This window comes from Leopardus geoffroyi, chromosome B4 (assembly GCF_018350155.1).
Source record: "Leopardus geoffroyi isolate Oge1 chromosome B4, O.geoffroyi_Oge1_pat1.0, whole genome shotgun sequence".
Lineage (NCBI taxonomy): Eukaryota > Metazoa > Chordata > Mammalia > Carnivora > Felidae > Leopardus > Leopardus geoffroyi.
The window spans coordinates 95,576,386-95,601,407 of record NC_059341.1 but is presented as its reverse complement, the minus strand read 5'-3'; the positions used below and the strand labels follow the sequence as shown (position 1 = coordinate 95,601,407).

Below are 25,022 nucleotides of genomic sequence, written 5' to 3'. Positions count from 1 at the left end.
AAATAAGCTCTCTACAATCACTCATTAAAATTCTCTGTAAATAATCAATCAGCCTGACCCCAGAACCTCAAATACACTTTCAAATTACACTGCTAATTTTCATTACTTATTTTGTCTGGTCATTCTAGCTCTTTGAAAAGAAAAGTAAAACCAACAAGAAATTGGGTAAATTACGGCAGAACTAATGTAAGGTGATATTTAAGAGGAGAAAATTATTGCTGTGACTATGATATAGAATAATACAAATGTATTTCACACATATATTTAAAATAAGTTCATTCGAAATGTATGCCATTCTATCTTCTTCATGCTAATATGCATCATCTATGTAATCTTGTTTTGTTTTACTCACTGGAACAATGAATGTGTGTTGAGGGAGCAATAATCAGAATTATCTGAGGAATGATTTTAAATTACACATCCTCTTTTGAGGAAGAGAGCTGGCTTCTGATAAAGCTCCCCAGGTGGTGATTAAGCCTGGATACCTACCCAGCTGACAACCAGTATGCTAGATGCAGGATAAGAACATCTTACACTATACTTATCAATTTGCAATGAAATAAAAGGAGCATAGGGTATTAACTTTCTTTTCCTCAGTGAAAGGCACTGAACCAGAAAAATCAAATAATTAGTTATCTTATTAAAAACTAGAAAGTTGCTTACTCTACAAAGATACATTTTGAGAAATATTCTGGTCCATCAATAAATACCTGCTTGGAGATGGAGGCGTGTGAAGTGACATTGTTGGTACCCCTGTTGTTGGCGTGACGTGGCTCGGTAACTGAGTGCCTTGTGATAAGCTGCGATTTAACTGAGGGGTATTGTTGCTCATCCCCCTCATTGGAAGGCCTAGTGCACCTATTAAAAAAATTCAGAAGAAGGAAATTCATTGCCATCAGGAATGAAATTGTTATCCATCTTCTGGAGTTGGCAATTTAAAACATTTTTAAATGACCTAACATGTAATATAATATGCAAGTTTTAAATGGATATATTCAATTCACTCCAAATGGAATCTGATTTTAACAAAAAGGTTCTAGTCTGAAATTTAATATTATGAATGGATATCGCCTTCATATTTGTATCTTTCATATTTCTATTTTACAATAGACTACGTCTGCCAAAGGTTTTAACAAATTAGATGACTTATGTCTCAATAAAAACATTTTGTACAAATATGGCTTTAAGAAATTTGCAGTTTTATGTTTTTATGTTTTAAATCAAAACTGAGGAACACAGACATTTAACCCCACCTTGCTGATGTAGCTTTAATTTTTATATGATCCTTTTAAAACGCATTTAAGAAATCTCTACTGTTTATACATACATACTTCTCAACATCACAATTTTTACAAATCTAACATAAAATGTCAGCAACTGTTAAAAAAAAAACTCAAGCTGATATAAGAGACAAGAATTTAAAACATTTAAAAGTTTCCAAAGTACAATGACCCTGTATATAATTATCTCGTACTTCTGGGGCCAGATGCAAGGATGCATGTATTCCAACAGGTACATTTTACAGACTACTGAAGTTTTAGCATTCAGCTACAAAACAGAAAAAATTAACTGGGATAAACTTATTTCAGAAACGTCTGACAGATTTCCTAACTTCTGTTAATGTGAAATATAAATTATTAATTTCTTAATGATTCAGAAGTTATCAGGGATATCTGATATTCTAGGTGTTTAGATTCTCTGCCCTTTCCCCATTCAGATTAAGGATGTCCTGCTGTCACCAGTTATCACATCTGCCTATGAATGCTTCCATCTTCCTGACCCACACTTTTTGGTGCTTTCTATTTCTAGTCAGCTGTGAAATTGCCTGTCAGTCAACTAAACTTACTCTGAACTGGAAGTTAAATAAAAATGATAAGATGGAGAGAGCTAATGAATACACAGATTGCTTTAGTGCTAGGGATTTAAAGTGACTCTTTTCTTCCCTTTTTGGTCTAACTTCAGGAGCCAGAATTTCAAGGACCTGAATATTTTGAAACTATAACCTCCAAAAAATTAGAGTAAATATATTTTCTGAATGTTTTACCTCAAGAACTTTTGCAAAATTTATCTTTGGCATGACAACGTACTATCTTCTATCCCAAGGATACCAGTGGATCACAAAGATTTCACTGGAATCTGGGGGCCTCAGTACTTGGCTTATAGCCTAACTTGGCTTCCCAAGTGAATGAAGCCAATAAACCAACTCAATATATTCTATGTGTACTCTTTTCAGACAGGTTCCATGAGGAACAGAGGCTGGTTCTGTTTTTCTTTAGGTGACATGAAGGGAACTAACTGGCTTAGATTATATGTTGGTGTAGTTCACCATATGTATGTCTGGTCACTAAAAGTTTTGTGACCATTAATATACCGCTAGCTGCAGACACTTTCTCTGAATCAGGACAAAATAAGGAAAAACGAGATTAAAAATCAGCCATATAAGATTTCTTCAGAAGAAATCAGTCTTTTCCTTCTCTTCATCCACTCTAGTTTCCCTCTAGGTCCTCTAGATGCTCCCATAAGGAACCACCAAAGTGATACTTTTCATATCACTCATTCAACAAACATTTATTGAGTGCCTCCTATGTGCCAACTACTGTGCTAGCTGCTGGGGATACAGCAGTGAACAAGACAGAAAAGGCTCCTACCCTTAGGGAGTTTACATCCTTCTCCCCAAATATGCTGTCCTAAAATCAGCAATAGCTGTGAATTAACAACAGGAATGTGTTTCACACAATTACTGACCACCAAGAAATATTACACAATTTTAGAGCCAGAAGGGACCTTAAAGATCACCTAGTCCAATGTTCGCATTTTACAGATGAGGAATCTGAGCTCAGATGAGTTAACTGACTTTTCCAAGGTGACACAAAGAACCAAGACTAGAATTTAGATCTCTTAACTCCTAGTATTCTTCATGGAAACCCTACGCGAGCCCAATACAACACTAAGTGAACACTCTTTGTGAGTGTCTACCAATTTGAGACACCTCTATTTTGTTTTCTTTTGCCTTACCCCCCCCCCAAAAATATTTACCTCTCTTCAAAATTTTTCTAAACCTCCATCCCTTCGGTCTTTTCCCTCCATCTTCTTTCTTCCTGTCTTTATACCTGTCAAGTTTTAGTTCTAATTTTACTTTCCCTTTCTTTTTCACTCTTATACCTTCAGCACTATAAATAAACATACACTTTCTAAAAAAATCAAGTATCCTTTGGCTCTTTTCTAATAATCAGTATACCTTACTAAAGACTCATTAAGATTTGTTTACTTCAATCCTTCATATACATATTCTATGCTGTATTATGAAAATTTAGAACTTCAGAAATATCTTAGAGACTACAGATTATCTGAACATTAGCAAAAAACTTTTGGAGACAGAAACAAGAATGGCTACGGTTATTTATTTAGTCGACTGGCTACTGGCACACGAGTTAATTTATAGTGCTGAGAATGGAGGAAGACAGTATGACATAAACTCAAAGATCAGTGTTTACTTTTATTTTTCCTTTAACACTCTTCAATTTCATAAAACAGGTAAGTTCAATCAGTCTGAGTTGCATTTTTTTGAACGAGGTAGTTATGAAAAATAAGAGGAGTGCATCATTTTCAAACTGGATCATCAAGCTTTGAATAACTTACTAATCAAGCTATTTCAAATTCAATTAAAAACTGAATTCTTTTAAAACAGAGTATCACTGAATAAGAACATACAAAGACTTATTTTTAGGAAACAAAATATACTAAATCATTAAATTTGAGTAACATGAGTCAATTACAACTGGGTAAGGTCAAAGAGGGAAAACTACTCTTTTAATGATATAATTAGAAACAATCACACAAAAAAAAAACTTCTCCAAAATACTATACCAAGAAGAAGATGTGTAATCTAAAAGAAAAAGTGGGGGAAAAAAGATCTCATAAAAAATTTGGCATAAAATAACTACAACAGGTAAAAAATATTATGAGGTATAAAAGAATGAAAAGTTAAAAAGTAGTTAAAAACTTTATAGTTCTGAATCAAATTTTTCTTTCAATTTGACAAATTGCTAATAAAGAATAATACAGTATTAGGAAAAATATATGAACATAGTCCAAGTAGATTCCTACCTCTAATTTGGCAGGGTGCTAAACAGAGAATGAATTCAATTTTTTATTGATCATTTTTCAGAAATCCAAGAGAATATGATCTAAGAAATGTTTCTATGAATTATTTCCACTGCACAAACTGGTTAACAGCACATCCGTTAAGTACTTTATGGCAAAATACGCCATCCTTTATTCAATATTTTGCTAAAAACAAATATTAATAATACAAGTTACAAGAAAAAAAAAAACTAGTCATAGCAACCAAACCCTTGAACACTCACACTTAAATGAAGTCTCCTGAAATCTTTATTAAGGAAAGGGTAGAAAATCTATGAATTGGTGCAAGAGGGCTTAATGTGCCCCCTTTTCCATTTCCAAAGCAACTAGCTTCTCCTAGGAACTCACTGTCCTGCCCACACTAACAATGAATAACCACCTTCTAACCTCCAATTTGTCCTCATATCTTCTTACCTCCAGTCTGCCCTGCACTTAGCTGATTAATCTTCCCTGCAACATAATTTTGTTATACATTTTCCTTCATTAAAATCAAAGGATTTTAGAAATAGGAAAGTCTCCACAGAGATCATCCAACAAAGTTACAGATAAAGAACATTAGGAATTAAGTTACCTACCCAAGATCACAAATAATGAAGAATATAATGATTCAATTTCTTGACTCTTACTTTCAACCAATTATTTTCCACTTCTTATAGTAGTTGCTAACGCTTACATCACCTGGGGAACTTTAAAATCTGGGTCCCCTACCCAGAAATTGTCACTTAGTCTGAATCCAGGCAATTCATAGCCAGTGGGATTTTAAAAATTCTCGAGGTGTTTTTAGGGGTACAGCCAGAGTTGAGAATCACTGTCCGATAGTATTAAATCCAATCACAGTTTAGTCTTTTAAAATTCTCTGTCATGACCCAAAAGATTCTTCTAATCTTTGCTTCCCCCCACAGCTTCATTGAACAATCTTCCTTTTTTCCCTGGTCCTCTCTCCAAATCTGTCCCTGAACTTTTATTCGTATCCATCTCCCAACCTAGAATACTTTCCCTTGTCTTATTCTGTTGAAGTATAGATTTTTTTTTAAATGCCACAAAACAGGTGTTTACACTATACACAGTGTGCCCTGATGTATATGGGAGGGACCACTAACTCAGATATGAAAGTAAAATGGATTTGGAATCAGAAAATATTTTCTGGAGGAGATAGAACATGAATTAAAATAACGAAAGAGATCTAGTCAGGTATTTGATGGTGGTGATGATGAGTCAGGTGGGTAAAAACATTGTAACAAGTCAGTGTGAGAAAACAGTAAGATGTATGAAAATGAGGACAAGTGATATATAGCGTGGAGGAGGAATGGGCTTGCTTCTGGGTACTAAGGATGTATAGAACAAGAAAGAAACATGGATGGAGTTAACTGGCTTCGCCATTCTCAACTATGAAAAGCTGCTGCTATATTGGAACCAGCTGAGAGTACCTGACAACATTTGGCTTACTCCTCCTCAACCTAAGTTCCCACTCTAGATTCATGGCACCCATTCACAAAGTAATGCGGGTCTCAAACTTTAGAAATCTTTGGTCTGTCTCTTTCACATCCTACATCACCAAACCATATTAGCTCTATCTCCAAAATATCCCAAATCTGACCGCTTCCTAACACCTCCATCCCCGGCCCAAGCCTATTTTGCTGTCTGGAATGCTGCAGCAGTAGCAGTGTCTTTCTCTTCTTATCATTTGGCCCTCACCACTCAGTCCCTTTGCTACAGAGCAAAATGATCTTTTAAAAATGAAACTGTATCTTAAAATCCTTCCATTAAACTTAGAATAAATCCAAAGTCTTTATAAAATCTCTACAAGACTCCATGATCTGACACCTGCTACCCCCATTAATCTTCTACTTTCTTTGTTCATTACACTGGCCCTCTCACTCTTCCTTTAACTCATTAAGTTCATTCTTACATTCTGATGAGGATCCATTTGCTGTCGTCTGTACCTGATCTTTCCAAAGATCCCCCAGATCTTTCCAAAGATGTCCCTTTTTCAACATTCAAGTTTCCATTCAAATATCACCTCCTCAGAGATAACTTCTTTGACTGCTCCATGTGAAATACTAATTCCATCCACTCATCCCTTAACCTGACTTAATTATTATAGTGCTTACTACCAGAATCATGTTATTTCCTAGTTGTCTGCACAATTATTTTTTCCCCATTAAAATATAAGCTCCATGAAAACAAGATCTTTGTTATTTGCCATACTCTTACATCCTAGAATAATATTTCACCCATGGGAGAAGTAGCCAACTAAATACTACCACCATGCCCTGGTCAGAAAACTCTTTAAATCTGTGGATTTAACATTTGTTGTTTCTATTATGTGCTAACAGCCCACTATCTAGGGTCATGACATTCAGTAAGTAATATGTAACATCCAGGATTCAAAGAAACTTCTGTTCTCAACTGATGTTCACACAGTTACACTTACTAAGTAATAGAATCCTGGCTCTAGTACTTACTGCCTGTAAAACCTTGGGCAAATCCCTTAACCTCTCTTGGGATAGTTGTGAAGATGAAATGAGTTAATTCCTATAAAGTACTTAAAATAGCACCATACACATAGTAAATATGCAGTAAGTATTAACTTTCTGGGGGTGGGTGAGGTGGGATGTGAAACACACCTATGCAAAAAAAAAAAAAAAAAAAAAAGTCAACAGGTGGTCCTAAAGGTGAAAATAAACTTACAGTCTAATGAAGTAATGGTTTTCACAAAATCGTTGTTTTCTGCAGGAAAACTGTATGCTTGTGTTCTTGACCTTGAAAAATGGTAAAGATCTTGAGATATATCCCACAGAACTATAAAGATCATACTTCTTGAATGAAACCAATGTAATAGCCTAAGAGGTTTCCCTTGCCTTGATAAACTAGACTGCCTCAAAATTACCCCATGCTGTAGGTGTTGCTCCCACCACTAGAACAACCTTACCCCACAGTCTGTTTAAGGCCAATGTTAAACATGACTTCACTTGTAAATGCTTTCCTGATCATTCTCCAAGATATGTGATTACTCCCACCTCTGAAATAGCCAGAAAACTCGGTCCTTCCTCCTCTGCTTTGTAATAAAATACCTTGTGTACTTATCTACCAGATTAACTATAGCTTGCTCAACATGCATTCTATAAACATTTACTGAGTGCCTGAGATGTACAGAATACAGAGGATACAAAGGCAGTAAAGACATGTAATAAATAAAGGCAGTAACATCACAGCAGTAGGTACACTGTACATACAGTGTATATACAGCAGAATGACCTCTTCTACCACACATCTGCACTAGGCAACATTATGCCATTCATTTTATGGTAGGCACTCAGTAAGTTCCAATTAAACTCAATTCCTATCTTCTTTTTGAAGCTTACTGTGCTTTTTTTCTCTCTAAACCCTAAATCTGTCCATACCATTCAACACAATACTTTTTAACCTATGTATTAGCATTGTAGGCTGTTATGTAACATTTTACATATAAATGTCTTGACCTCCCCAACTATAACATGTGCTTGAGAACAAGAACTCCCAGAGCATTCAGTATTAATTCAAGTATCTGTTAAATGGTCCTATAATTTTCTGAAATGTGTCATCTGCCTAAATACACTGTCAACAGCACCACTTCTCAATCACCCACCTGTGCTCTGGTTCTCCACAAAACAAAACAGCCTTCATCTAGGTGTTCTTAAAACAGGAGGATATTGTTCAAAGCATGAGAATGTGCCAACTGCTCTCAAGTCAGGAGTCCAGATCCCAGAAAGACAAATTTATTTCTTTCCCCAGCAAATGACCCAGGTCCTCAGAGAATTCAGATACAAATATTTATCATGGATTCATCCTGAGAGCTAGTTAACCTATGTGCCTATAAGATAATAGGCATATAGGAAGCACTCAGTAAATAGTAGTTTCCCTTCTGTCCAATTCTCCAAAGCTCTAAATCTTTTTGGTAAGAAAGAAGAAGTCACTCCAACTTTACTACCATTTAATTTCAATGCACTGAATATTGCGGAGAGATTAATTCCTGGTTCCTTGTTAATTCCAAACTAGTTGGTAGCTTTGGGAAGCCCAAGGGGGTCTTTAAACCTATAAGGCATACCCAAAATCTTACACATGCAAAGATGACAAGTAGAGAACATTATGCAACTTGAACACAAGATTCCATTCAATAGCTTCTATAGCTATCATTTAATGCACAGTATTCACATGAACTCGTAGATGAAAAGTAAGTTACATATTTGGATACAGTCAGACTATACTGGAACCTGTGATCATACAAGCTCCTAGCCCAGCATCTTCTAGGTACCCTTATGTACTACACAATTACTTCCACACAAATCAGGCAAAATGTAGGCTTCACCAGGCCTGTATCCATTCCAAGAGGAACGTCCTCCCTTGTTTAATCTCTGTGAGTGTCAGTTTTGGAGGCTACTCTTCCTTCTCCACCTCTAACCTCTGTAATCATCAAGAACACAAAACACGGGGTGCCTGGGTAGCTCAGTCAGTTAAATGTCCGACTTCAGCTCAGGTCATGATCTCATGGCTCATGAGTTCAAGCCCCACATTGGGCTTTCTGCTGACAGCCCAGAGTCTGGAGCCTGCTTCAGATTCTGCATCTCCCTCTCTCTGTGCTCTTCCCCTACTCACGCTCGTCTCTGTCAGAAATGAATAAATGTTAAGGAAATAAAAATTAAAAAAAGAACACAAAACAGATGGTAGACCTCCATTTTAATGGTACAAATTCCTGCTGAACTTTGCCAATCTGAATACAGAGTGAATGGTAGTATTTAATACACTTTGGAGGCAAGTTATATCAAGCCTAATGCACAATTAGAATTAGTTACCATAAGAAGAATGTCACTAATCTATCCCACCTACTATTCCTTCTATCTCACTATCCTTTATTGAGGTTAGCTTCTCAAGTATTAACATTCTGACTAATTTATACTACTGAAACCCAGAGCCTCAAGTCCCACAGGGTAGCTGGTGTTCTCTCTGACAAGGTGTTCAGACTACTTAGCAGCTAAATGACATATTTGGCCCTTTCGGGTCTATCCTAATGAACAGAGACTGGGAATCCAGCCCCTGTCTTTTTTTCACTAGTTGTACCTTCTAGATCTATACCCTGGAAAGGAATAACTGTACCCTGACTTGAGACATTTCAGTTCCAGTTGACCTAAGGGTCAATTTTTCTGTAGACTAATACCTACGATGTCTTAGTTAAAAGACTGAGCCATGCATTGAAAATGCTGGTTCACCAATGCTACAGGAGGAATACAGCCATTTACTATACTAAATTCCAACAGGAAATATCTGTCATATGTGATTTCTTTTTAAATGACCAAGTACAAAATACTTTATCTAATGAAAACAACTTTGTTCATTCATTAATCTTTGTATACTCTTAATAATTAACACAACCATTTTACACACATAAAGAAGTTAATTAAGTATCTGATACCAATAAAAAATTGTATTTCAAATGTTAACCCATTCCATATCTTAACCCAATTACAATTTCACATTTGCAGGGTAAAAAATTACAGCAGATTTTAGAAGTCCATATAGCTGATTATACTGTAAAATAATTGCCATTCTCCTTCATAAATAACCTTAGCTTCTCAAGTATCATTTTTCTCCATTCCATATCTACTTTCTGCTGTGATAAATTGTGGGCTTTAAAAAGAAAACAAAGTAAGTTCTTTGCAGTTACTCTATAGAGATAAGGGTAGCTTTAAAATAACTAGATATTTTCATGGTAAAGACTGCCAGAACAGTGAAAGTAGTAGGTTTCATACTAAAACACAGGCTAAATGAAACAAATTACTAGCTAATAACATCCCCTCAACAATCAGAATGAACATTTGTGGATAAATAAGCAACACCTCTTTTATGCAATGTAAAGCTTTTTAAAAAATATTTTCTACATGACTACAGGAAAAGTGCTAAAACTATATGCAATTAATAATTTTATTTACTAATTCTGTATTAACAAAATTGCACCCCACAGCAAAAGAGGAAGGAAGAATAAAGTAGATGGAAACTATATTTGTCTAACAAAATAAGTTCCTCCCTCTGCTAACCTTCAAAATAAATTTGAACAATAAAGTGGTCTGACGAACTATTCTGATACCTATCAAAATTTTGCTTTTTATTATACTGGGAAAGGGTCCCAAATCAAATAACTGATTTTTATTTGAAGCTGCTTAAGATCCTCAGTGAGCATACTGTCTCCTCCAGTAACTTTATTTCTGTAATCTTTGGTGGGAATTTATATCCCTTTTAACATTCCCCTTCTATTAACAGAGATGAGACATCAGTCTCTGACATTAATCAGATAATAAAATCTTAGAAAATTAGAGATAATAAAATCTTATTAATATTTAACAGTGTGGACAATTAATTTGAAAAAAATTGGAAGATTTTATTACTTAGTTTTATAAAAATTTTATGTGATAATCATAGCTAACATTTATTGAGCGCTTACTATGCGCCAGGCACTGTGCTAAGCGCTATAAAAGCATTACCGTACTTAAAAAGAAATTCAATCTTATATTTGGAAAAAGCATTGAACTGTGAGTCAAAAACATATGTTCTATATCCAGACTGAGCTAGAGTGAAAGAAGAAATACGTGCTAAACAAAGAGAACATTTCACAAATTGTTATGGTCTTTCATTAATAAAAAAGCCAAAAAACACAAAACAAAACAATCCACTCAACTGACCAAACAAAAAATGTTTTAACTTCCTCTAACTGAAAACACAGAGAATGTCTATTATTTATTTGCTTAGCAAATTTTTCTTCAAAAAACACTGTACTAACAAAGGAATGTACAGATACAAAAGATGTAAAAATAAATTTCAATCTATCCTATATCCAGATAACAACAAATTTTGAATTAGGTCTGAAATAATAAGTTTTGCTATGTGAGTGAAATAAGGAAAACTGAAAATTAAAAATCTTTTCTTTTAAATCCTAGAACTGACCCACAAGGGCAGCACTGATTGTTCTTTACTTGGTAGTTATCTTTGTCTTAAATCAAGTATCCCAGAATAAATACAAAATTCTTACTTTGTTGCCCGTATAAACTTGCCCCAAACTGAGACAGCTGACCTGACGTAGATGGTGATGCCAGCATCTAGAAACAAATTAATTATATTAGAGCGTAAAGAAAGTACACAGAGCAATGCATTTACACTTTACAAATCTGTACAATATATCATAATGGGAGAGTCAACACACATTTCTAATTCTTCAAAACATCACAAAACAAATATTACATAATGAATTCCATGTTTCTAGAGAAAATATCACAATTGGATGAAATCAAAATGTACCTATAAAACTAATTTCTGATTACTACAAGTTTTGTTTCAAGTTACTCCAAATAAAACTACAGCAGCATCATTATTTCACTTAAAACAAAAAAAAAAAAAACTAGGCTAACAAAACCATGAAGGCAGCATCTTAAAAAGTCAGCCTCTATACATTTGTCAGTGAAATTACTTGATTCTTAGATAATATACTAAGCTAAATTCTAAATTCAGGTTTTTAAAAGTTGAAAGTAAAATTACCTAAGTAGGAAAGTTTTATATTTTGTAAGAATATTTCCTAACATTTATATTTGCAAATAGTTGGTGTGTATCAAATGGGTAGAAAAATGTAACAAACATGCATACAATCATATAGTAAGTGGGCAGAGGGCCCAATACCAAAGGACAAGTCAAAATTACTTACATATACTTGTAAGTATATGTAACTTGTAAGTTACATACACAAAATACTTACATATACATATACATATACTACATATACTATATATAGACATAGTATATAATGTATATGGTGAGTGAGTGATGTGACTTTGGCACTTATCAACGTCTTTCAATTTATTGCATCAGTGTCTTTTTTTCCTAGTAGAATATAAATTCTTTGAAGGCATGTTATATTCATGGAACATGTTATATATATTCATTTTTTATTTCCTCACAGAGACTGGGCACTGCATGTGGCAGTGCTATACACAAAGTAGATAAAATGAGTAAATAAAAATGTGTACACTTAAGTGTATGTTTGTGTATTCTCTTATATTAAGCAACCACCAAAATAATTTAACTATATAAACCTTGGGCCATATCATCTTAAGAGTTACACTCTAGTACAAGAGAATGAATTATACACCTAATATACTCTAAGGTACAATGCAGTAAATGCTCTGAAGTATCACCAGAGGAAGATAACTCTAAATGAGGGTGAGGTAACAGGAATATTTTATAGAGCAGTAACATCTGATGTGGGTACAGATGAAGGATCTTCCAGGCTGAGAATACGCAGTGAGTAAAAGTATGACGAAAGTTAGTGACAGGATTAGAATACAAACAAAATAAAAAACACCAGTGATTTCATAACATGTAATTAGTGAAGGGAGGTGGGGCTTATACACCTATGTGCATTTGGGCATACACAGAAGAAAGGAAAATAAAAGAATATGCTGGGGCCAGATGACTACCACCTATGGCAACAAAGAGAAAAAATAATATTAAACAAGGAAGTGACTTGATCAAACTGTGCCCTAGGATGATAATTCCAACAGCAAAAATGTATGGAGACGTAAGTTACTAAGCCAGAACAGCAGAAGTGGGACTATAAAAGAGAGGCACTCTGGGGCAGAAGCAACTTTATTTGATGTCCTGCTGAAATGGTTGAGGTTTAGAGAAAAGGAAGAGGGTAAAGAGTCACCAGACAGGGAACTATCAGGCCACTCTGGTATCCAGTGAAGAACTGTGCTGATATCGACTACATTAGGGAAATCAGAAGTAGCAATACTTACATAGAGAATTTACAATGCACATTTCATGCTATTTTCATGTCAAAATTCTGAGGTGTTCAAATTATTCAAAAATTCACAAAAACTTTCATACAATAGTTTTAAACTAATGATATACATCACTCTCCTGAGGTAGGGCTGAGTAACACACTACTCAGAAAATAGTATTTAAATATAGAAAAAAAATTTTTTAAAAAGCCTCAAACCTTATAAATATTCCTTCTCAAATCCAGAGGGTACACCATCTAACCAATCAAACTAAAAGAATACGCATTTTATGCCTGATCAAGTTCTTTTGTTAGATACAATCATCATTACTGTTGCCAACTAACTGGAAATATTTTAAGCACCTTAAAAGGCTCATTTCCAAATTACAAAAAAAAAAAAAAAAAAAAAAAAAAAAAAAAATCAAAGAAAATGTGTAACATATAATAAAGCTTTAGTTGGTGACAGAAGATAAAAGGCTTATATAAAATACTTAAAATCATGATTTTCTGTTATCAATGTACAAATAAAAGTAAAAGAGTAGTTTCCAAAAGCTTCAAATATAAGAGATCGGAAAATATGAATACATGTCTCAGAATGATCCACAATGTGAATATTTTAGAAGGACCTCTTAAAAATTTTACTTTTCCCAGAAATTTATGTTTACTAAATATAAAATTATGTTTACTAAATACATAACTCCAAAGAGACATTTTCGTCCACTTTCTCACAAAGTTTACATACACACAGAAATTACAGATGTGCCAAGATATCAGCCCTCACAACAGCAGGAGGCTGAGGGAGGGAGGCACAGCATGAAGGTAGAGAGGGGCATGGCTCCCTGAGTCTAGTACTGGAGACGAAGAGCAGGAGGGTGACCCATTTACCAGTGTGACGTAATAAATATTACCATTTTCTCTATGTGTGAGAGAACATGAAGAAAGTTAGTACTAACGATACTCTACAGGAATAGGAAAGTAGTTTTATTAAACTTAAGAGTTTATAACCTTCAAAACATCCATGTAAAATAAGCATTAATTAGCTATGCAAACAGATATTAAAATGACTGCCTCAAAACGTCAAAAATACAAATGTATGATTTCTTATAAAACTAGTCCCTAATGGTATGTATTTTTAAACTCTGAGAGCATGCTTCATGAAATATGTCAGTGCTAAAAATGTATTAACACACAATAAAGGAACGTGAATGGATAGAAATGCTATTTATAAGGGCAAAGAAAATGTGTAAGAAATGTACCATGGTACAGCAAGAACTACAATTAACAGACAACAGAAAACTTACATATATTTTAAATGCTGAAAGTTAATAATATAAATTTCTTAGAAAAATGTGAAACTTGAGATCAATAGGCACATTACAGTAGGGAATGCAACATAAGCCCAGCTTTGGAGTCAGAAAAAAAAAATCTAGGTTTGAATCCTGGTTCTGCCACTTACCTATGGGAGAGCCGGGCCTTTGTTTCTTTCCTGTAAGATGGAAGTAACACTACCTACCTCATAGAGTTGAAGTGAAGATTAAATGAGATAAGATATGGCACATAGTAAGTGCTCAGTAAATGGTAGCAACTGCTGCTAATAATCTAATTTTCCTCCCAATGCAGGACTCCCTTTAACAGCAGGCAGAGGGTCATTCAGCCTTTGGGGAACTTACTGAAAAGTACCCTACATTTATATTAATTTTTGTCTAAGAAGCTAAAGAAAGAAGTTCATCATCACAAATTCCAGGCAAAATAAGAACTTATGTTCACAGATGGGGGAAATGGTAGAAAAAAATTAAATGTCACACAATCAGTAGAATGCTGAAACCAACAAGGTTACCATGTTCCCAGTCCAAAACCATCATTTCAATCAGTCTTTCTCATTTTTCAAACAGTCTATAAAACACACTGCAGTCAACCAACAACAAAAACCAGGAAGCAGCTAGAAGAAATAGTAATGTGATTTAATTATTTTCGTGACCCAACAAAAAGCCCATTTAATCCTTTATTATATACAATGTTAAGAAAATCGATAAATTAGACACAGTATTTAAAAGATACAGTTGTATTTACTAGATACAACTCTGAAAAAAGTCTAAAAATTTTTTGTTTTAAAAATATATATGAAAATAAATAGTTAAAAATTTAATAATAAACAAATGTGGCTCCTGTCAGCAATCCATAACAACACAAAGGTGTTAATTATTCTCTGCTTCTCAACAGTGACCACCTCTCCATTATTCCCTTCAATAAATGTACCTTCACTCACAAAACATATTAAACACTAAAATCAGTTTTGTCAAGAATTTATTTTCTAATAACAAATGTCTTCAAAATGCAAGAAATTTTGGTTAAATAAAAATTCCCTGATCACAAAAGCACTTAAAAATTAAAACAAGTTTTTAAATACCCTTAAAAAAATTCACTGTATAATATACGTAAAGGTATGGACAGAACAGTTCCTAACATGCTGCTATTAATCCAGCACAAAAGTAACAAAGAAGTATAACTTTAACTATATATCTACAAACAGGAAAAAAACATAACAGAAAAGAAGTTCTCAACCTATGACAGAATCTGAAGAACTTTTTAAAATTAAAAACAGTACGGTTTAAAAAATGAAACCACTGAAGTCAGAACGAAATCTAGCAAACAGACACAAAAAGAAAAACTGTAAGAAGATAACACAAAAGACCAAAATAAGAAGGAAGAAGAGAGGGAATAATCAGAAAAACTTAAAATAGCCAATAAGTCACAGGACTTTGTACCTTATGAATCAGATAAAAACAAGTTATGGGTTTACTAGTTATTTCAAATAATTTTGACTAAAACATTAAGTTTTACAAAGCACTGTTGGGGGCGCCTGGGTGGCTCAGCTGGTTGAGTGTCCGACTCTTGATTGCAGCTCAGTTCATGATCCCAGCGTCATGGGATCGAGCCCTACATTGGGCTCTGTGCTGAGTGTGGAGCCTACTTTGGATTCTCTCTCTCACTCCCTTTGCCTGTCCCCTGCTTGCACGCTCTTTCTCAAATAAAAAAAATATTAAAAAGAGCATTTACAAAAAGTATAATGCATGCTACAAGAGTCAATGTAAATTCTTACAGAACATTTAATACTCAAATTCAAAGTATGGCAATGAACATCTTAATATTATCTGAATTTTAGACGAGAGCCAAATATATAGGAAGGCATATGACTAATTCAAAAAATGTTCACATTTCTAAAAGGTTTTTTTAATATCCATTTCTAAATAGTTTTCTATGAAGTTTGAATTAATTATATAGTTCTACAGCAATTACTTCAATACTCCCTCAGAGACTGGCTATTCTTCCATGAAAAACAAAGCTTCCTTACTAGTATGTAGAAATAAAATGTCATTTTCTAACTATGAATTTTTTTAACATTAAAAAAATATTTTTTAATGTTTATTTATTTTTGAGAGAGAGAAAGAGAGCACAAGCAGGGGAGGGGCAGAGAGAGAGGGAGACATAGGGTCTGAAGCAAGCCTAAAGCAGGCTGATAGCACAGAGCCTGATGCAGGGCTCAAATCCATAAACTGTGAGATCATGACCTGAGCTGAAGTCAGATGCCTAACAAACTGAGCCATCCAGGCACCCCTCCATGAATTTTTATTATTATTATTGAGATGAAACATTTTGTGATTCTTTTTGTACATATATCACAATTTGATGTATCTTATATCATTTTAACCCCCTCCCCTTAATAATAGGCTTTTATCTTTAAAATATGGAGTTTGGGGGCGCCTGGGTGGCGCAGTCGGTTAAGCGTCCGACTTCAGCCAGGTCACGATCTCGCGGTCCGTGAGTTTGAGCCCCGCGTCAGGCTCTGGGCTGATGGCTCAGAGCCTGGAGCCTGTTTCCGATTCTGTGTCTCCCTCTCTCTCTGCTCCTCCCCCGTTCATGCTCTGTCTCTCTCTGTCTCAAAAATAAATAAACGTTGAAAAAAAAAATTAAAAAAAAAAAATATGGAGTTTGAAGATTATGTGACTGCCCATGAATGTAAAGGGGTTTAGAACGTTCCCTTCAAATGGTTTGATATTTAATTCCAGTTTCTTTAGAGTACAGTCTGATTTATTATTTACATTTAACTCTATCAGGTTATCACTGTCATAAAAATTTCACACATTTATACACATTCACATTTTCAATTAAAGTTTTAAAGGCGATTTTTGAGTTTTTTTAGGTAATAATATCTGCAAATAATCTTAACTGTTATTTTTCAATATCAACTCCTTTCTCTCCCTTTCTTTAACAAAAACTCACTGACAGCCTACTAACTCATATGCATTATTATATATGTGTTCTAAGAACACAGCAGTAAACTAGACCTAAATTCTAATGGAGTAGAGAGGATAATAAACAATTAATGAAGATGTATTTCAGATACAGAGATGCTATGATTATGAAAGTGCAAGAAAGAATCTTGAAGGATACAGTGGGAGTAGTACTGATAGTATACACAAAGCTACTTAGGCAAAGAGAGACGGCTTCTTCTCAGGGAAGGCATTTTAGTAGATATAGTGAGAGATAATAGTGAGACAGAACCATGTGAAGATCCGAAAAACAAACAAAACAAAACAAAAAAAGGGACACCAAGGTCTTCAGGTAGAAAGAAATGTGAGTGTAATTAATGAACTGGACAGTCAGCCAAGCAGGACTCCAACATGTAGTTAATACTAATAATGATGATGACAACAATAATTTATTTTATAATAATACAAGTTTATAAATAGGTTTTAATGAAATACTGGTTATTAATTGGTCTGAAAGAAATCCTAGCAGCCATAATTACTGTAGGCTAACACAAGTACAAAAGCTAGGTATGAGTTCAAAATGGTTGCTGTTTGTCAAAATAAGAAAGTGGCCTACTCTTATCAGTTTTAAGAGCTTCTTAAAAAGGAACAGGTGTCACATTTCGTGTCTTTACAGCATATATTAAAGCAAGGGAAAAGGAGTTCCCGTGAGTTTGTGCTTCTAAAATGATTATGCTTAAGAATTATCAATTGAGTGCACAGATTCACAGGACTAGAAAATAGACTAGCAATTCAAATACAAATATATTTGAACAACAATAACTCTAAGCTGTTTAGATTATATTATCCCCAAAGAGCTGTCTATTGACATCTTATATGAATGTTTTTCATCTTTCATAATGTCCCCAAATAGAAAATAATTTTTAAAAAAAGAAAATAATTATAATAAAAAAGAAATCAAGCCCATATCTACCTCTTACTTAATCTTGTGAAAACGCTTAAATAACATATCTGTAATATTTATAAAATGGTGTTTATACATCAAAATACCAAATTCAGCATTCTATACAAAGACATATCCATACACAAGCATCTCTTGAAATAAAAGGCCTTGGAAAAGAAGTAGTCCTGAAGAACTACTTAGCAATTTAATTAGTACACAATCACATAAAGAACAGCTTCCCAAATACTTCTACAACCATGCATATGATACTTACATTTTATACTATATGGATAGGGTACACTAGGACTTTTTTAAAAAAAAATTTTAACATTAATTTATTCCCGAGAGACAGAGCATGAGCAGGGGAGGGGCAGAGAGAGAGAGAGACACAGAATCTGAAGCAGGCTCCAGGCTCCAAGCCATCAGCACAGAGCCCTACACGAGGCTCGAACTCACAAACCGTGAGATGGTGACCTGAGCTGAAGTCGGCACTGGATCCACTTAGCCACCCAGCCGCCCCAGGACTTTTTTAAATAAATGGCATACAGATTCACTCAATCACTGGTCAGTTTTTCTTTATCATAAATAAGAATTTGAAATTATTTTCTCACTGTTCCCAGAGAGAAAAAAATTACAAAATTATCTCATCTATTTGTTACGTTTAAAAGCTTTCTCCTCAGTAGTTTTATAGTAAAATAATTGTTATTTGCAGATGATATACATAACTATGTAAAAAACCCAAGACAATCAAATGGAATAATAACATTATTATTGTTCATATTAGTAGCAAAATTTATTTAATATTTACTATCTGGTCTTCTGAAAGTTTTACATATGTTTATTCATTCAATCCTTATAACCACCTATGAATCATACTGTTATTCCTATCTTATAGATGAAAAAACTGAGACACAAAGAGACTAACTTGCCCAAGGACACCTGGTTAGTAAATTATGTGAGTGAGATATAAAATCATACAGTAGGACTTGAAGAGCCCCTGTTCCCAATCAACAAAAACTAATAAGAGTTTTGTAAGGTAGTTGGTTATAAAATAAATACAAACTATTCTATCAGTAAAAACCAATGAGAAAAATGTAACAAAAATGGCAACCATAAAACCCTACTTATTAAAAAATGGCATCAGAACAACAGAAGACAGACACCAGACTTCTAAAAGAAGGTAACCATAGGTATCAATGTGCAATAGTCAAAAATATTTTATAAAGAAGGATGTGAAAGACCTTACCTGACTAAGATGTGAAAATTGTCTATAAAGCTACAGCAATTCAACTATGTTGCAGTTCTGCCACAGAATCAGCATGAGAAACAGAACAAGAGTTTAGAAACAGGCCCAATCAGACATTAATACATATGCAGGGAGGATTTCAATTAGCCTTAAATGAATGGTCTAACTCAGGGTTGGGCAGATTCCTGCCTGCAGGCCAAATCCAGCACAAAGCTTATATCTGTAGGGTGTGTGAACTAAAAAAAATTTTTTTTTTTACTTTTTAAATGGTTATATAAATACCTACATAATATTCTTTATTTAGCCTCTTGGCCTATAAACCCTAAAATATTTACTATCTGGTCCTTTATGGGAAAGTTTTCTAACCTGTGATCTAAATTATAAATGGTGTTGGGACAACTGGATATTGGATAACCTGAAAGGGTGGGAGGAGTGCCGGATGGAGAGCCAGGCACCAATATTCACACTTCAAACTAAAATATATTTCTAAGGGAACTAAGTTACATGTGAATAATGAAGCACAAAAATGCCAGAAGAAAATAGCTGGAAAAAGTCTAAGTGTGATCTCAAAAACATAAAAGCATAAAAATAAAAACTCTGAGGAGTCAAATTCAGAAAGAATGATAGATATTTTTACATTTAAAAACCATTCCCTAAACTGTAAGCAAAAAAAAAAAAAAAAAAAAAACTGGGAAAGTATTTGTAATGGAGCACAAGGGTCTATTAATCTTAATTTATGGAGAACACTAACAAATAAACAAGACTTACCATCTCAATAGAGAAATAGAAAATGGGACAAAAATAGGTAATCCACAGAGGAAGAAATACAAATGGCCAGTAACTACATGGAAAAGACATGTTACCATGTGTGTTTGAGTGTGTGCATGCCTATGTGTGTAAATTTAACAATGTCTTAATATATTTTAAGACAGTAAGTTTCTTCTGTATACTGCAAAGACTTAGAGGTAAGTAACAGCTGGTATTTTTGAGGGCATGGAAAGCGTTGCTCAGAGTAAAAACTGGTACAAACTTTCTAGTGGAAAATACGTTAATATGTTCGAGATTTACATGATAACATTTTTAAAGTAAAAATATTTAATGTATTAAATCAAAATTTTAGCAGAAAACTATTCCTGATCAGCAAAATTATGGGTAATTTTTCTTCTCCCTTCTCATGCATGTTTTTAAAAATCTGTATAATACCTCTGGTACTATTTTGTTATTTAAAAAAGTACCAGCAACAGTAGAAATTTGTCCCAGCTTAAAGGAGAAAAAAACAGAGGCTTGGAGAAGTCCTTGGTAACAGGCAAAGCCAAGATCCAAACACATATAAGTGTTAGGCTTTAGAGCCTAATTTCTTATGTCTTATTACCTTCTTAATTAAAAAAAAAAAAGTTTTCTAAAGCAAATCATTGTGTTATTTTTGTGACAAACGACTGAACAGGAATGGTAACCAACATATGTGAGTGTATTTAATAATGGTGACTAAAAACCTTGGATATACAGCATTTCTGTTCTCTAGAAGACATACATCTTTGTCATTCTCTGTACATATTTTATTCCAGATTTGTTTGAAAGCTTCATATCTTCCTAATCAGAATGAGTGCTTTTCTGCAATAAGTAATATTCTACTACCATTTTTTTTCATCAGACTTAACTTTCCCTATACAATCATAGTAATATACACGTGGATTAGTGTTACAGTTTTTGCAACCAACATTAGCCGGAAGATATTCCAAATTCAACTACAAGACCAAGACGTAAACATAGAAACTTAAGTAAAACGTAACTCAATTATAATTTATATCCAAGAGCAAACAGAAGAGCAGTAAGGTAACAGAAAATTAATGAGATGACACTATTCTATCAGCTGTTAAACTGCACACTAATTATGAGGTCACCACATATTTTGAAAAGAGTCCTAATAACACAACTGACACACTGTTGCCAAAATGACACAATTTTCAAACAAAAATAAAGGGGAGTCGCATCAAAATAGGAGGGGGTAAAAACTGATTGTAAGACACAGGAATTAATTTACTAATGGTCGACTTTAATGAAAAATGAGAGCGTTTCTTACAGATCTTAGAATTTTATCAGTGCTTTAAATATCAGTAACAATCCCATTAGGTTATTAACTAGAATAGATTGTTATATAGATAGGGAAATTAGGAATAGCCAAGTTTATAAAGGGTTGGAAAGAGAAAAAGGGTGGGTGGGTACAAATACAAAAATGCAACTGGTTTGACTACTGTAGTATATAGTGTATAATTTAAAGAGGCTTACTAGAATTTGAAAACAATTAATTGATTTAAAAATATTTTATCAATTTGCTAATTATGACTTGGCTGTGTGAAATCCTTTCATTCCAAACGGGATTACTGAACTACTAGCCTTCCAAAGCACTTAATTCACACCTCTATAACATAACATCTATGTTTGAATACAGTTCTTCCAAAATTTTTCTGTAGTAGCATCTCTATGGGTGAACAGAGGAGATACTCTTACTAACTGAAGCTTAGGGTTACACCCTGAAGATTAAAGAGCAAAGGTAAGGTTTCACTAAATCTTGCCATTACATCTTTAAATCTGTGCAAATCTGCTTTCTACTCTATGTGTATATTTTAATATTAAAACAAGTTACTTCACAAGTTAAAAAAACTGATAATCTAGAATACCATGTTTACCAGAGGATTTTGAGTACTTCCTACCACAGTATTACCATATCCCAACTTAAGAATTATAGGACATTTTATCTCCCATTAGAATGTAAGCTCCCATAGGCCATTGTATCCCCAGGGTGTAGCACTGGGCCTAAAATACAGTCACTCGATTAAAGGCGGTATTTTGCAATTCATATACTATTTTTCAGGAACCAGAAGGACACAGACGTACACTGCTAAGTAAACACAATATAACTGATTAACTTACATCTTTTTCTGACCGATGTGGAAACATAGAAGACTGGCTGTAGTACATGTTTTCATCATGGTAGTCACTGTCGACCCCCTCTACAAACTTCTTTCTTGAAGCACCAAACATGCTGTTTGTCACCTAAACAAAAATATTGCTTTTATCAAGGGTAATATTTTAGAAAATGTCATGCTTTACCAAACTCCTATGAGGAAAAAAGAAAATGAAGGAAGCAATGCTAAGATAAAGAAACAGATTGACTACGGAAGGGCTAACAGGGCATGTGAAAAAGTCGGAAATCTGACTATAAAATTACAGTATTAAATTTTTGCTTCCAGGCACATAAAATAAGAGGAGAAATTTAATAAAGCCAATCTTATGCAATAATTCCACTTACTTTAAAAGAAATAAACATCACTTATTCTTGAAAAATTACAACCCAATATATACTTTCCCATACAAAGATTGTTTCTAAATTCAACTTTGGGCTTAGTTATTAAAAATCTTCACATCCATCTTCAATATTATTGTCTCTGTCATCACTGTATCCACTGTGTAAATGATCTGTTTTCCAGAGCATATCATCTTCACTCACAATCTAAATTTATTGAGATACAGCACTATTTAAGTCAGTATGTAATGGCAAACTGGAAACTTTATTTCAAGCCACAAGTACCCACTCTTGTAACAGTAAGAGATAATTGTTTCGGTCATCATCCTGGTGTAAATTTATGATTTTTGTTATATAATCTGATTATTATTATATTATTACTCTTTTGCTTTTTAAATCTTGATCACCTCCAATGTTAGTAATTTTGAGCCCATGCCAATACAAATAATTACTAAATCTGTGCTAATTCTTTTTTTTTTTAAGTTTTGTAATCTCTATACCCAACATAGGGCTCAAACTCACGAACCTGATATCAAGACTCACATGCTCTACTGACTGAGCAAGGCAGGCACCCTTGTGTTAATTCTTTTTTTGAAGGCAGCGCTAGACAATAGTCTTCACAATTCATTCTTTTTATTACTATTATTATTTAAAAAAAATTTTTGATGTTCATTCACTTTTGAGAGACAGACAGCCAGAACGTGTGCAGGGGAGGGGCAGAGAGAGAGGGAGACACAGAATCTGAAGCAGGTTCCAGGCTCTGAGCTGTCAGCACAGAGCCCGACGTGGGGTTTGAACTCATAAGCCAGGAGATCATGACCTAAGCTGAAGGTGGACACTCAACCAACTGAGCTACCCTGGTGCCCCCATTCTTTATTTTTTAAGTAATCTCTCCACCCAACATAGGGCTCAAAATCACAATTCTGAGATCAAGCATCAATTCCCATGCTCTACTGACTGAGCCAGGCAGACGCCCCCATGCTAATTTTGTTTCCTTAGGATGACCTCTATGGAGTTTCCACAGCTATCAACTAACTAGGTTATTTAAGGTCAATGTGTCTTCCCGCAGTGGTACTTTGTAGTCCAAAGTAAACTGAAATGTCATGATGGAAGACATTTGTGAAGAATTGAATACATGGTGACTACATCTTTTTGCAAAAATTTTGGGGAAAGACATAAAATTTGACATCTGTCTTGTATACTCATTACAAATAAGGGTATTTTCTTCAATTATAAATAAGAAATAAACAATTTCTTTTACTTCTCATTTCAAATTAAAATACTGTAGTTACTACTGTTTATCAGCAGACAAAGGGTAAACTGATATGCTGCAGTCTTTAATAACCAAATTTATTTAATAATTGCTTTATATCTGAGGTTCCCTGTTAAATTTTTAAGAAACTCAACTATTTAACCATTCTTCCTTTTGAGGTCTGAGAAAAAGCTATTTAGTTAAAAATGAACAACACTCTGATGACAGCTTCACTGTTTTGCTATATGTTTTGGGACTATTCATCTCTGTAGGTGTGAAATACAGAAAGATATTTTTAAAGGGTTTATTATTTTGTTAGAACATACTTAATCTTCTTTAGTAATGTACTCCCTGGTGGATCTCATAAAAGCTATTCTGTAATTCTGAATGTAATTTCAGGGACTAGAACCTCACATGCCTATCCACCAAACCCCTAAGTAGTCTTTAACAGGAAGAAGTGGTTTTTTGGGGGGAGTTTTATAATAGAAAAGTAATTGTGGAAGAAAGCACTTTAGTCTGCAAATTATGACTCCACAGATGAAATTTTTAAAGTTTGTTTTGCAAAAGTTAAGAAGAATATATTTAATTCTCTTTAAAGGACCATTACTACTGAATTCCAACTCTAAGAAAGGATAAACATGGGAAAATGGCATGAAACCTAGACAATACAATACAATTTCAGGAGAAAATAACCAGATAACCAGACACAACCAGGGTTACCTCTCATCGAATTACACACACATAAATCAACTCAATGGATACAAAGCAAAGTCTAATTTTGACATGTTTTGTATAACATTTATCATCAAAACCAATTACAAACTCCTAAAATTCCAAAACTGAAATTAGCTGTACAGAATAAAAAATATGCTAATATTGTTTAAAAGGCTTTACTGTTTGAAAGCAAAACTAAATATATGAAATGCCTCAAAGGAAAACAGAAATGCGCTCATTAATACAAGATTTTCCCACACTCAATGTGTGTGTGTGTGTGTGTGTGTGTGTGAGAGAGAAAGAGAGAACATGAATATGTAGAATTTCATTTTTGTTTTGTGTGCTT

At 34.0% G+C, this 25,022-nt stretch overlaps 1 protein-coding gene across 7 annotated transcripts in view; it reads right to left on the bottom strand.

Annotated features, from left to right (window-relative positions):
- Positions 1-25,022, bottom strand: part of CNOT2 (CCR4-NOT transcription complex subunit 2) — a 133,510-nt gene that overhangs the window by 23,368 nt on the left and 85,120 nt on the right. For 5 of the 7 annotated variants that reach the window (XM_045465394.1, XM_045465398.1, XM_045465395.1 and 2 more), the window contains 3 exons: positions 22,338-22,460; positions 11,204-11,270; positions 711-858 (listed from right to left, as the gene is read on the bottom strand). In XM_045465394.1, the coding sequence (XP_045321350.1) occupies positions 711-858; positions 11,204-11,270; positions 22,338-22,460 (338 nt within the window). Of the gene's footprint in view, positions 1-710; positions 859-6,834; positions 6,974-11,203; positions 11,271-22,337; positions 22,461-25,022 lie in introns of those variants that run through there. The other 2 variants (XM_045465399.1, XM_045465396.1) reach the window with 2 other exon arrangements.